General features: G+C 41.6%; 1 protein-coding gene across 1 annotated transcript; it reads left to right on the forward strand.

Annotated features, from left to right (window-relative positions):
* The first annotated feature begins 1,978 nt into the window (after nucleotides 1–1,978).
* LOC110071073 (vomeronasal type-2 receptor 26) lies at nucleotides 1,979–7,294 on the forward strand. The gene is made up of 4 exons (XM_073004464.2): nucleotides 1,979–2,035; nucleotides 2,734–2,961; nucleotides 4,300–4,426; nucleotides 5,633–7,294. The coding sequence occupies exons 1-4, from the start codon at nucleotides 1,979–1,981 to the stop codon at nucleotides 6,523–6,525; spliced, it is 1,305 nt and encodes a 434-aa protein (XP_072860565.2). The 3' UTR covers nucleotides 6,526–7,294.
* The last annotated feature ends 4,982 nt before the right edge of the window (nucleotides 7,295–12,276 follow it).

The raw sequence follows: 12,276 nt of genomic DNA on the forward strand, positions 1-12,276 counted from the left end.
GTAGTTTCTATGACACTATCCAGCCATCTCGTCCTCTGCCATCCCCTTCTCCTCTTGCCTTCACACTTTCCCAACATCAGGTCTTTTCCAGGGAGTCTTCTCTTCTCATGAGATGACCAAAGTATTGGAGCCTCAGCTGTCCTTCCAGTGAGCACTCAGGGTTGATTTCCTTCAAAATGGATAGGTTTGTTCTCCTTGCAGTCCAGGGGACTCTCAAGAGTCTCCTCCAGCACCACAATTCAAAAGCATCAATTCTTTGGCGGTCAGCTCTCACTTCCATACATCGCTACTGGAAAAACCATAGCTTTGACAATGTGGACCTTTGTCAGCGAGGTGATTCTCTGCTTTTTAAGATGCTGTCTAGGTTTGTCATCGCTTTCCTCCCAAGAAGCAGGCGTCTTTTGATTTCGTGGCTGCTGTCACCATCTGCTGCCACGAAATCATGGAGCCCAAGAAGGTAAAATCTATCACTGCCTCCATATCTTCCCCTTCTATTTGCCAGGAGGTGATGGGACCAGTGGCCATGTTCTTGGTTTTATTTGATGTTGAACTTCAGACCATTTTTGTCCTCTTTCATTTTTTGTCCTCTTTCAGACCATCTTTTGTCCTTGGATGACCTGAAAGTATTGTAAATAGTCGAACAGCTCTTCAGACATAGAAACCAAAGGCGTAAGCAGAAGATGGAGAATGTTTTTACTGTCAATGTTTTACCACAATTGCATGAAAGATAAGAATCTGGGTGATACCTCAAAATTACCACCAAAAGGACAAAATCAGTTTTCTTAGTAATAACAAAAGATGTAAGGCGGGTTTTGTAAAGTGACCCAAAATGATGGGGTTGGGTTCCCTAATGGAGGAGGAGAAAGTCAGTTCATGGCAGATTTTTCATGAAGTGTCCTCTCTAATGCAGTTTTGAAAATGTGTATGTTGAAGAATACAACAAAGGTAGAACATACATGACATAAGGATTGACATACATTGATGAAATGTATGTCAATCCTTATGTCATGTATGTTCTACCTTTGCTTTATAATTCATTTTAGAATTTCAATTCAGTCATTTGAAATCCAGTCTGTGTGCCTTGTGCCTTGCAACAAGGGACAATGCCGTCACTTGGCAATATTTATTCTAATTTAATTTTAAATTTCTCATCCACCCATCCCACTCTTTCAGGTTCTAAGGGTCCTTAGGGATTTCTATTGCTCTGGGAAGTCTTTGGGAGCCTCAGAATAGTGAGGAAGCCTTTCATTTTGGAAAATCTTTACTAGAGTGAAGCCGGCAGTCCTGACCCAATGGGAGGACTACTAGTGAGAAAGTTCAGATATGAAAGCCCCATGCCCCGCCCATTCCCTGTTGTGAGGCTGCCAAATACTTATTCAGGGCAAAAAAAATCCATAGGTAGCCGGGAAATTTGAAAGGTTGGAAGGTTAGGAAGTCTTAAATTAAACTAAAAAAGAGTACCATCACCAGATTATGACAACACCTTTGTTGCATAGCGTAAAGTTGTGCTACAGATCTTCAGCCACTCAATCTGCTATATTTGTTATAAGGAAGGACCCTCAGTAGTGTAGATAACATGATATAACCACCAGAGTAGACATTTGGTCTAGATGGGCAGGATAGAAATCTGAATGAATGAATGAATGAATGAATGAATGAATGAATGAATGAATGAATGAATGAATGAATGAATTCATGCATACATACTAAAGATGGGGGTATCTGTAAATGAATATGAATACCCTTGCACAGCTGGACTTAATGAGGGACCACCCTCCTGGGGCTGGACTGTCCACTCACACATCTGGCAGTGGTGGTGGCCCCTCTCTTCCTTCCAATCACTCCCAGAGCCCTACTTGGCTAGCCACTTGGGGCAATGGGAGGGAGTATGAGTCTTTCTGCAAGGCTGCTGAGCTGCTAGCTGAGTGACACTCCAGGAGTAATTGGAAGGAAGAGTGAGGCTGCTGCCACCAGGCACATGAGTGGACGGTCAGGACCCAAGGGCCAAATCCTTGTTAAGTCTAGCTGTGTGCGGGTATTTGTATTCTTATACAAATATGCATACCTCCATCTCTAATGTATACATGTAAGTATTCAGCACCATTTGAGCCCAACCTGAAGTTCTAACAGATCCACAGAAAACTAAACTAATCTCTGACTTCACAGTTATGATGGAGTAATTGCCTTTCTCTTATCTGTTTGCCCTAGCTGTGTGAATTGAATATTATTAACTTGATTTATGTTGGTGGTAGAAATTTGGACAAAGTTCAAAATGATTTATTTTCTTCTGTACAGTGGGGTCTCGACTTACGAACGGCTCGACATATGAACGTTTCGACTTACGAACCGCTCTCATAGGAATATATGGACTCGACTTACGAACTTAGATTCGAGTTATGAACTCTTTTTTTCCTTTTTTTAAAAGCTAAGTCATCTTAGGTTAAAAGGAAAAAAGAAAAAAATATCCCCCTCTAGTGGCAGAAGGCGGAATAGCAGCTTCCCATTAGTTTCTATGGACGAAAAGAGCAGATACGGATTAAATGGTTTCAATGCATTCCTATGGGAAATGCAGATTCGACTTAAGAACTTTTCGACCTGAGAACTGCCTTCCAATACGGATTAAGTTCATAAGTCAAGACCCCACTGTATAAGACTGCATTCATCCAGATTGCATTTTCTTTCTCAAAGGTCTGGTATATTGTTAATAACATTGCTATTTCCTTTTTAACCTAGCTCCACCAGGTTTTGAAGTCTGTGAGATATAACAACAGTGTCAGGGAAAAGATTATCTTTGATTACAGTGAGGAGCTTCTTCCACGATTTGACATCATCAATTGGGTTACCTTTCCAAATCATTCTTTCTATGGAATGAAGGTTGGATGGATGGACCCCATGGATCCTACAACTCAAGCACTCACCATTAATAAGGATGTCATGGTCTGGCACAAGTGGTTTAACCAGGTAGGACTTGAGTGCAGGCATGTATGTAAGTTTTTTTTTTTTAAAAAAAAACTTGTGATTTGTGATTCATCAAGGTTACCAAATTTAGGAATACAAATTTGCAAATATTCTCTGATGAATTGATGAATCAATTTGTCAATTCATTTTCACTTTAAAATGCTATAAAACTGGCCTCCAAGCACCTAGAGACATCACCTTCACAGGGAAATGTTCTCAGACTGTTTTCTACTAGACAAGCAGGTTTGGTGAATTTTGAATTCCAGTCCCCTGAGTTATATAGTCACAAGGAGGACAACCCCAGAAAAGTCCCCCCAGGTACTTAGAGAATCCTATATCACAAAGAAACTTCCTATGTCTTTCCCCAACAAGCCCTCCAAGTTTGGTGAAGATTGGATATCAGACATCCGAGTTATTCACTCACAAATTGGGTCCCCCCCCCAGGAAAGTGACGGAGCCAGCTGGCAAAGTTTGCCACATGGCACAGAAGCAGATGGCATTGAGGGAGTTTGATCTGGCCCCAGCAGAATGAGAGATCTTTGGCACTGAGGTAGTTTGGTTTGTCTCCAGCAGGCACACAGAGGCATGCGGCACTGAGGTAGAGTTTGCCTTAAGCAGCATCACAATTGGCAGCAAAGTAGAGTTTGCCTGCAGTGAGCACTGAGGCATATGGCAGCAAAGTAGAGTTTAGTCCCATTGGGCAATGAGCCATTTGGTAGTGAAGTAGAGTTTCACCCTAGCAGGCACTGAGGCATACAGCAGCAAAGCAGAGTTTGCCCTCAGTGGACACTGAGGCATTTGGCAGTGATTCCTGAGTAAGGTGCTTTGTATCACCTCCCTATGATGTATGGAGTTGGACTTTCCTTACTATTCTGTCCCACAAAAACACTTCCAGTTCCCACAAAGTACTATGCAGAAGTAGAATCCTCTCTCTCTCTCATAGGCTTCTGTTCTCTCAGCTCTTACAGGAAGAAGACCCTGGACCTGAAATAAAGTCTTTCTCCTCTTTAACACTCTTTTGATCGTTAGAAGTTGAAGCATGCAGTCTCCTGATGGGTTTAGATTACCTTTCTTGATTTGTTGAGTAGTCAAATTTTTGGAAATCACTGTATAAGATATTTGTCAGTGCTGTTACTCAGAGTGGCGGTGGCCAAGTGGCTGTCCTCACTCATAGCTCCCATACATTATGTGCTCTTCTTGCTATAAGAGGCCTTTATTAGGATAGGAGAGTGGGGTACAATATTCAGTTCATGCAATGCCATTTCCTTGCCTAAGCTACCATGGAAATATTCACAATATTCCTTCTCAATATTTCTTATCTCCTTTCTCCTTGTTGGGTAGACTCAGCCTGTTTCCCTCTGTAATGCCAAGTGCCTCCCTGGCTACAGGAAGAAAAAGAAGGAAGGGGAGCCTTCTTGCTGCTATGATTGCATTTTGTGTCCACAAGGAGGGATATCTGACAAACCTGGTGAGAGAAGTAGAGTTGCAGTACATGTATGTTGGGAGCAGGGAATGTGTGAGAACAATGTATTGATAAAAAATTACAGTGGTGCCTCACATTACGATGTTAATTCATTCCAGCGAAATTGCTGTAAAATGAAAACGTCGTAATGCGAAAATAAAAAGCCCATTGAAACGCATTGAAACCCCTTCAATGCATTCCAATGGGCTGGAAACTCACCGTCCAGCGAAGATCCTCCATAGGGCGGCCATTTTCGGTGGCTGTCTTGCGAGGAATCCGTCCCAGAAAACAGAGGGGAGCCATTCTATTTACCCGGTGGCCATTTTGAAACCGCTGATCAGCTGGAGGAAAATCATCATTTTGTGAAGAATCGGTTCCTGAACCAGGGAACCGATCATTGCAAAGCGAAAAAAAAAAAAAAACCATTGCGATCGCAAAAAGATCATCGTAATGTGGTTTCGTTGTAATGCGGGGCAATTGCAAAGTGAGGCACCACTGTACTCTCCGCTGTGTTATGAGGGTCAATATGAGCTTGAAATCTTAAAGTAAGAAGGCAAATAATATCAGCAGACCTTCCAGAAACATGTTGGGATCACACTCCTGTCTGTAACACAAAGGGAGACTGCTGGTAGACATCTAGTGTTGAGAGAACAGGCATGAGAAAGACTGCAATTAGAGAGGAACCTGAATTAAAAATTCACGGAAATCGCTAACTCATTGATTTATGTTTGTCAGAAGCAATGCCCTGCAAAAAATGTGAATTGATGAATTTCATCTATTTTTTTAAACTATAAAATGCCCCCCTAGGCATCCAGAGACACCAAAATCACATAGAGGCTTCCCCTGACTCTCTTCTACGAGCCCTGCAGGTTTCGTGAAGACTAGGTTTCAGACATTTGATTTAGACATCCACAAAGTGGATCCTCCAGGGAAAGTGTCCTTTAGCACAGTGGTCCCCAACCTTGGGCCTCCAGATGTTCTTGGACTACAACTCCCAGAAGCCTTCACCACCACCTCTGCTGGCCAGGATTTCTGGGAGCTGAAGTCCAAGAACATCTGGAGGCCCAAGGTTGGACACCACTGCTTTAGCAGATGGCTTGGGGACAATTCAGATTAGTTATGATAGTCCAATGAGGAAGTCTTCAGTATATCTTAGAAGAACATAGAGTATTGCATATTTGCATAGTAACAATACTGTTTCTCATTTGTCAGATATGGCTGACTGTTTCAAATGCCACGAAGACCATTATCCAAACAAGGATCAGAATGTATGCATTCCCAAGACAGCAACTTTTTTATCATACGAAGAACCTTTGGGTATCATTTTAGCCACTTGTGCTCTTTTATTTTCGCTTATCTCTGCTCTCATACTAGGCATATTTATGAAGCATCAAGAAACCCCTATTGTCAAAGCGAACAACTGGAGGCTCACCTACACTCTTCTTATTTCTCTCCTTCTCTGCTTCCTTTGTGCGTTGCTCTTCATTGGCCGCCCTGAGAAGGCGACCTGTCTCCTTCGACAAATTGCTTTTGGCATCATCTTCACAATGGCTGTTTCTACTGTACTGGCCAAAACCCTCACTGTAGTTCTAGCCACACAACCAGGATCCAAGATCAGGAAGTGGATGGGAACAAAATTGACGAGCTCCATTGTTCTTTCTTGCTGCATAATTCAAGCAAGCATTTGTCTTCTGTGGCTGGAGACCTCTCCTCCATTTCCTGATACTGACATGCATTCACTGCCAAAAGAAATTATACTACAATGCAATGAGTCATCACCTCTAATATTCTTCTCTGTCCTTGGCTACATGGGATTTCTAGGTATGGCATGTTTCATTCTGGCTTTCCTTGCCCGGAAATTGCCTGACAGTTTTAATGAAACTAAGTTCATCACTTTCAGTATGCTGGTGTTTTGTAGTGTGTGGTTGACATTTCTTCCAACGTATATGAGCACCAAAGGGAAATATACAGCAGCTGTTGAAGTCTTTTCTATCTTAGCTTCTGGTGCTGGGTTGCTGGCTTTCATCTTTGTCCCCAAATGCTACATTATTCTTTGGAAACCTGAATTGAATAAGAAGGAGCATTTTAGTAGGAGAAAATACTGAACCGGGCCTCTGACTATAGCTGATTTCTATAATGATCTCTATAAAGCTTCTGACCTTTTCTCATTTTACCAAGTGACCTTCTAGTTTTACCAAGTTCAATGAACATAATTTTAAACTCATAAGAATCAATGGTTTAAACAAATATTATTTATTTATTTATTTATTTATTTATTTATTTATTGGACTTATATACCGCCCCATAGCGCTACAAGCACTCTCCGGGCGGTTTACAATTTTAATTATACAGGCTACACATTGCCCCCCCAGCAAGCTGGGTACTCATTTTACCGACCTCGGAAGGATGGAAGGCTGAGTCAACCTTGAGCCGGCTACCTGGGATTTGAACCCCAGGTCGTGAGCACAGTTTTAGCTGTAGTACAGCGTTTTAACCACTGCGCCACGAGGACTTGAATTTCACACGTAAAAATGTTAAATGAGAAAAAGGCTTTAAGTTATATCCTAGGGCACTAAAGGAAACTGTTGATATCTTTCTCCTCAGGAAACTATCAATTTGTTGCTTTCACTGGGAGGTGCATAGCTTAGGACCCTCGCAGGTGAGGGAGGCAAGGGGTCCTGAAGCAGGAGTGCTTAATGTAGGTTCTTAGGTGTTCCTTCAGGTGAGTAGCAAAGAATCCCTCCCCTGCCATTCCCCTTTGCTCACTGCAAGCTATTGCTGACCCATCAAGAGATTCCTCAAAGTCTATGCAGACCTGACTAGCTTCCCCAAGACAATAGAGTAGAGGGCATGAAGGAGTGAAGTGGAGAAACTTTGGGGGCTGAGCAAGAGGATGACTGTGGGAGGTCTCTGAAGGGACTTGCCCCTGTTACTTTTTCTAGCAACAGCACTGATTCTTGAGCCTTCGGACTTCTCAGTACTGTACCTGCTCCTGAGAGACCTGAGCAGCTTCCTCTGGAGGTACCAGCAGCTCCAATCAATCACTGGTCTCAGGATCTTGCCTGTGGACCATTTCCCATCCCTCCTTCAATCTCAGCAGTATTGGCACTGCCTCCTGAGCCTTGCACACCTCCCAGTCCAAGGTGTTGGCCCAATGGTCTTTCTTCCCTGCTTCCTGCTTCTCCTGTTTACACTCAAGCCCCACCACAGCCACACCATGGCCACACCTCAGTGGAGTCCAGCTCTCTCGTCATTTTGGAAACATCTAGTGTTATTCTCCCTTCCCAGACCACTTCCTCTATCCCTTCCTTCTTCAACTTTATCCTCCCCAGCTGTTGGTCCAGGCCCACTCTGTCTTCCTGGCCCTTGTGGCTCTCATCACTCATCTCCTCCTCCTCCTCCTCCTCCTCCTCCTCCTCCTCCTCCTCCTCCTCCTCCTCCTCCTCTTCTCTGGGCTGGGAAACCAGTTTCAACACCCACCAGAGGCACAGAAACTGTTGTCTCCTGTGGACCTTCCAGGGGATATGGGGTGGGAATAGACAGGTTATCAAGAGCACTGGTAATGAACCTCTCACAAGGACTAATTTCTCTTAGAAGCACCTCATACACTTATTTGTGCTACCCTGTTTCCCCAAAAATAAGACCTAACCTGAAAATAAGCCCTAGTATGATTTTTCAGCATGCTCGTAATATAAGTCCTACTCCAAAAATAAGCCCTCGTTAACTGAAACCCCACCCTCCACCATTGTGCAGCATTGCATGGCAACCAGAAGATGACATGGCTGTAAAATAAAACATCCCCTGAAAATAAGCCCTAATATGTTCTTTGGAGCAAAAATTAATATAAGACCCTGTCTTATTTTTGGGGAAACACGATATTGGCATTACATGGGTGTTTGTGGATACTCATAGCAAGGTTGTGCTTCTGAAGCTCAAACATCACCTTTGTGTTTGTTGTTGTTTATTTGTTTGGTCATGTCCGATTCTTTGTGACCCCATGGACCAGAGCATGCCAGGCCCTCCTGTCTTCCACTGCCTCCTGGAGTTGGGTCAAATTCATGTTGGTTGCTTTGATGACACTGTCCAACCATCTTGTCTTCTGTTGTCTCCTTCTCCTCTTCACATTTTCCTAACATCAGGGTCTTTTCTAGGGATCTTCACTAAGCAATATATATATAAATATTAATTTGGGATTCAAATATTATTAATTGGTTTTTAACTTTGCTTAAAAGTAGCATATAAATACTTCAAATAAATAAATAAATAAATAAATAAATAAATAAATAAATAAATAAATAAATAGTATCATTTCTAGTAGTACATATACGGTATTCTTAATCTGTGTCTTACTGAGTTATTGGACAGATTTCATGCCATGTACATTAACAAAAGGGCCTTATGTTATAATCACTTCTTGAGTAAAAACTGCATAATAAAACAAAGAATTGAAAAGATACCAATAAACAAGAAACACAAGCAATAAAATGTTCTACCTCTGAGTCTCTGACACAAACCTGAAAATCTCTTTACAGTGTAGTGACTGAAAACTACCAGCATATCCTGGCTTTCGCATTTGCTGTGAGGGAGATCAATGAGAATCCCGAACTTTTACCCAATATTACAATAGGCTTCAATATTTATGACAGCCATGTGACTTCAGGGTGGATTTATCATGCCACACTGCAATTTATTTCTCCAAAGATGAATTTTCTCCCCAACTACAAGTGTGGCAAACAGGACCATCTACTCACAGTCATTGAGGAACTGAGGCCTGAACTGCTCCACCAGATCCCATATATTTTGAACACGTATGAGATACTACAGGTGGGTACATGGTGATCATGTGTGTACAGGCATTTGTGTGTGCCATTTTTTAGACACAATTTGTATATCATTTTTATTCTGGCTGTGACTATTTAGTGCTATAGCACCTGATCAGCTGAATAAATCATTAGTAAATCAGTCAATGGGGACATGGTGGTGCTGTGGGTTAAACCGCAGAAGCCTCTGTGCTGCAGGGTCAGAAGACCAGCAGTCGTAAGAGCGAATCCATGCGACGGAGTGAGCTCCTATCCCTTGTCCCAGCTCCTGCCAACCTAGCAGTTTGAAAGCATGTAATTGGGAGTAGATAAATAGATACCACCTCAGTGGGAAGGTAACAGCGTTCCGTGTCTAGTTGCGCTGGCCACGTGACCACGGAAACTTTTCGGACAAACGCTGGCTCTTTGGCTTGGAAACGTGGATGAGCACTGTGCCCTAGAGTTGGATATGATTGGACTAAATGTCAAGGGGAAACCTTTACCTTTAAACTTTAAATCAGTCAATAATCATGAGAGAGTGTTTCTAATTTATTGCTGAAAGAAATGACCATTTTACGAGATGCAGAAGCAGAAATGTATTGACTGAAATACTGTAGTTTACCATAGAGAGTTTAAGATGGATTAGGCCCATTGAATCAATTTAATTTATGGAGGAGCTGATTCACCGTTCCCCTCTGATTCAATGGTCCTACTTTAACTGTGACTTACTACACTGAGCAACAAGATTTCAGACATTGTTTTCACATCAAAAAACAAAAGAATAGATATCTTGAAAATAATTGCATCTATGCTTCTGCTTGTCTTATTCTTTAGCTCATGTATTGCAATGGTACTGTGAATGCAGACATCATCAGCCACTTCTCTTTATATGAAATAGTACCAAATGGAATCTATCAGAGCAAGGGGATCCTGCTACTGCTTCTGTATTTCAAGTGGAGGTGGATTGGGATCATTGTTGTAGATGCCATTAGTTTGGAATGGTTCATTCAAAATATCCTTCCAGATTTTTCTAGGCTTCTCATCTGCATTGCTGTCATGGAATCATTCGCTGGTTTATATCATGATGTTGAGAGTAGAAATTATAAGACTGGCTTGATGAAAATATATAAACAAGTCATAAACAGCAATGCCAACATGATGGTCTTCTGTGGAGAAGCACATAGAATGACCATAGTGGAATGGTTGCTCACGGAAATGACAAAATTAGCAATGAAAAGAATGAAAGGCAAGGGCTGGATTCTGACCAGTAGAAGAGAGTTAAAACATATCCGTGAACAAACAATTTTGGGCAATTCAAGATTTCCATGGGTCTATATCCTTTTCACTTCATTCCAATAAAATTCAAGGATTTCAGCAATTTCTCCAGAGCAGAAACCCTTCCAATGCTCCTGGTGATGGCTTTATCAAGGACTTTTGGATTAATGCATTCAACTGTGCTTTCCTGGATTCTATTGAGGGAGATGGGAGTGGGAGCATCTGCAGTGGAGAGGAAAAGCTGGAGAGCCTCCCCGACCACATTTTCTCAAAGAGTACATCATGGCAGAGCTATAGTATCTACAACACAGTCTACGCAGTGGCTCATGCCTTACATGCCATGTATGCATCCACTCTACTGAAGAGAAAGAAAAGGAAACCTCAGAATTTTCAGATCTGGCAGGTAATGATCAGTGTAATCTATGTGTGGTTTATGTGTGACTTGCAGCATTGTGAACATTAATAAGACATGTATTTTCCCTTACCAATGCTGGTATTTGTCACGGTTTTGGCGACAGTAGAAAACGCAGAGTTATTATTTTGTTGCAAGACGGTTGTATTTACAAGTATTTACAGTTATATACAGGCAGGTATCTTAACAGCACAGCAGGAACTCTTTGTACAATCTGACAGCATGCGTGGCAGCAAGTGATAGTGGAGGAAGAGAGAGAAGCAAAGACACAGTCCACTTATATACATGTACATGGCTTTGTTCAGTCCAATCAGAATGCAGGTGACTTCATCCTCTTGCACCTGGTCTTCTTTTGATTTCAAGTCATTGCATCAGCTCCAGAGTGATTCAGCATTCTCACATCTGTGCACAATGGCAGCTCGTTAATGAAACACATATACAGGTTCAGGCCTATAAAATTTCTATACTCTGACAGTATTGATTTAGTGAAGTTTAGTTTAGGGTGACTACATTCACCATTTACCCCACAATTTTAATTACAATTGCAATTTAAGGGAAAAAATAACAGAGTGGTGGAAATTGGCAGCCAGCACCTTCTTAGCATAAGAAAGCATCTTCTGCTGTTGGAGCTCCATGCAAACCAAGTTCTTCACTTTGGCTCCTGCTGATTCCTGAAAATTCTCATCTGGATGGCTACAGTGATTTCATGTAGGAAAACGTGATTTGATAAACTGTGAATCACAGTGGATCAAATTGTGTTTTCCCATCTGCATTGTTGCACCTTAAGAAATTATTGCTTTGCTATTATATCATTAGCTTAATATATGCTTTTTAGGATAAATTTGGGTTAGGTTCTAAATTGTCTACATTTTTCTTTATGATTGTGGTCAATCAAGTTATGCTTTCTTCCTCAAGGGGAAATAACCAGGTCTGTTGTACTGTTAAAATATTATGAAGCCACAATTTTAATGAAGCCAAGTTTATAACCTTACGTATGTTGGTGTCTTGTAGTGTGTGGCTGTCTTTCCTTGCAATATATTTCAGCATGAAAGGAAAATATAAAGCAGCCATAGAGATCTTCTCTATTTTAGCCTCTGGGGGTGGATTGCTGGTTTGCATATTTGTCCCCAAATGTTACATTATTATTATTAGGAAGACAGAATTGAACGTGAAAAAGCATTTTAGAAGGTAATATTAGACAAGGGTCCTTATTGTAGCAGCGTTCTGTACCTTCTGAGCTTTTGATAAGTTTTCCAGGTGATTTGAGAGTTGTTATCAGTTTCTATGAACTGAATCTTCCATTAAAAACAGTTAATGAGGATTACACTGTATAATATTGTAGCATCGGTTTCAACAAATAGGGCTTGAGC

This window comes from Pogona vitticeps, chromosome 6, assembly GCF_051106095.1.
Source record: "Pogona vitticeps strain Pit_001003342236 chromosome 6, PviZW2.1, whole genome shotgun sequence".
Lineage (NCBI taxonomy): Eukaryota > Metazoa > Chordata > Lepidosauria > Squamata > Agamidae > Pogona > Pogona vitticeps.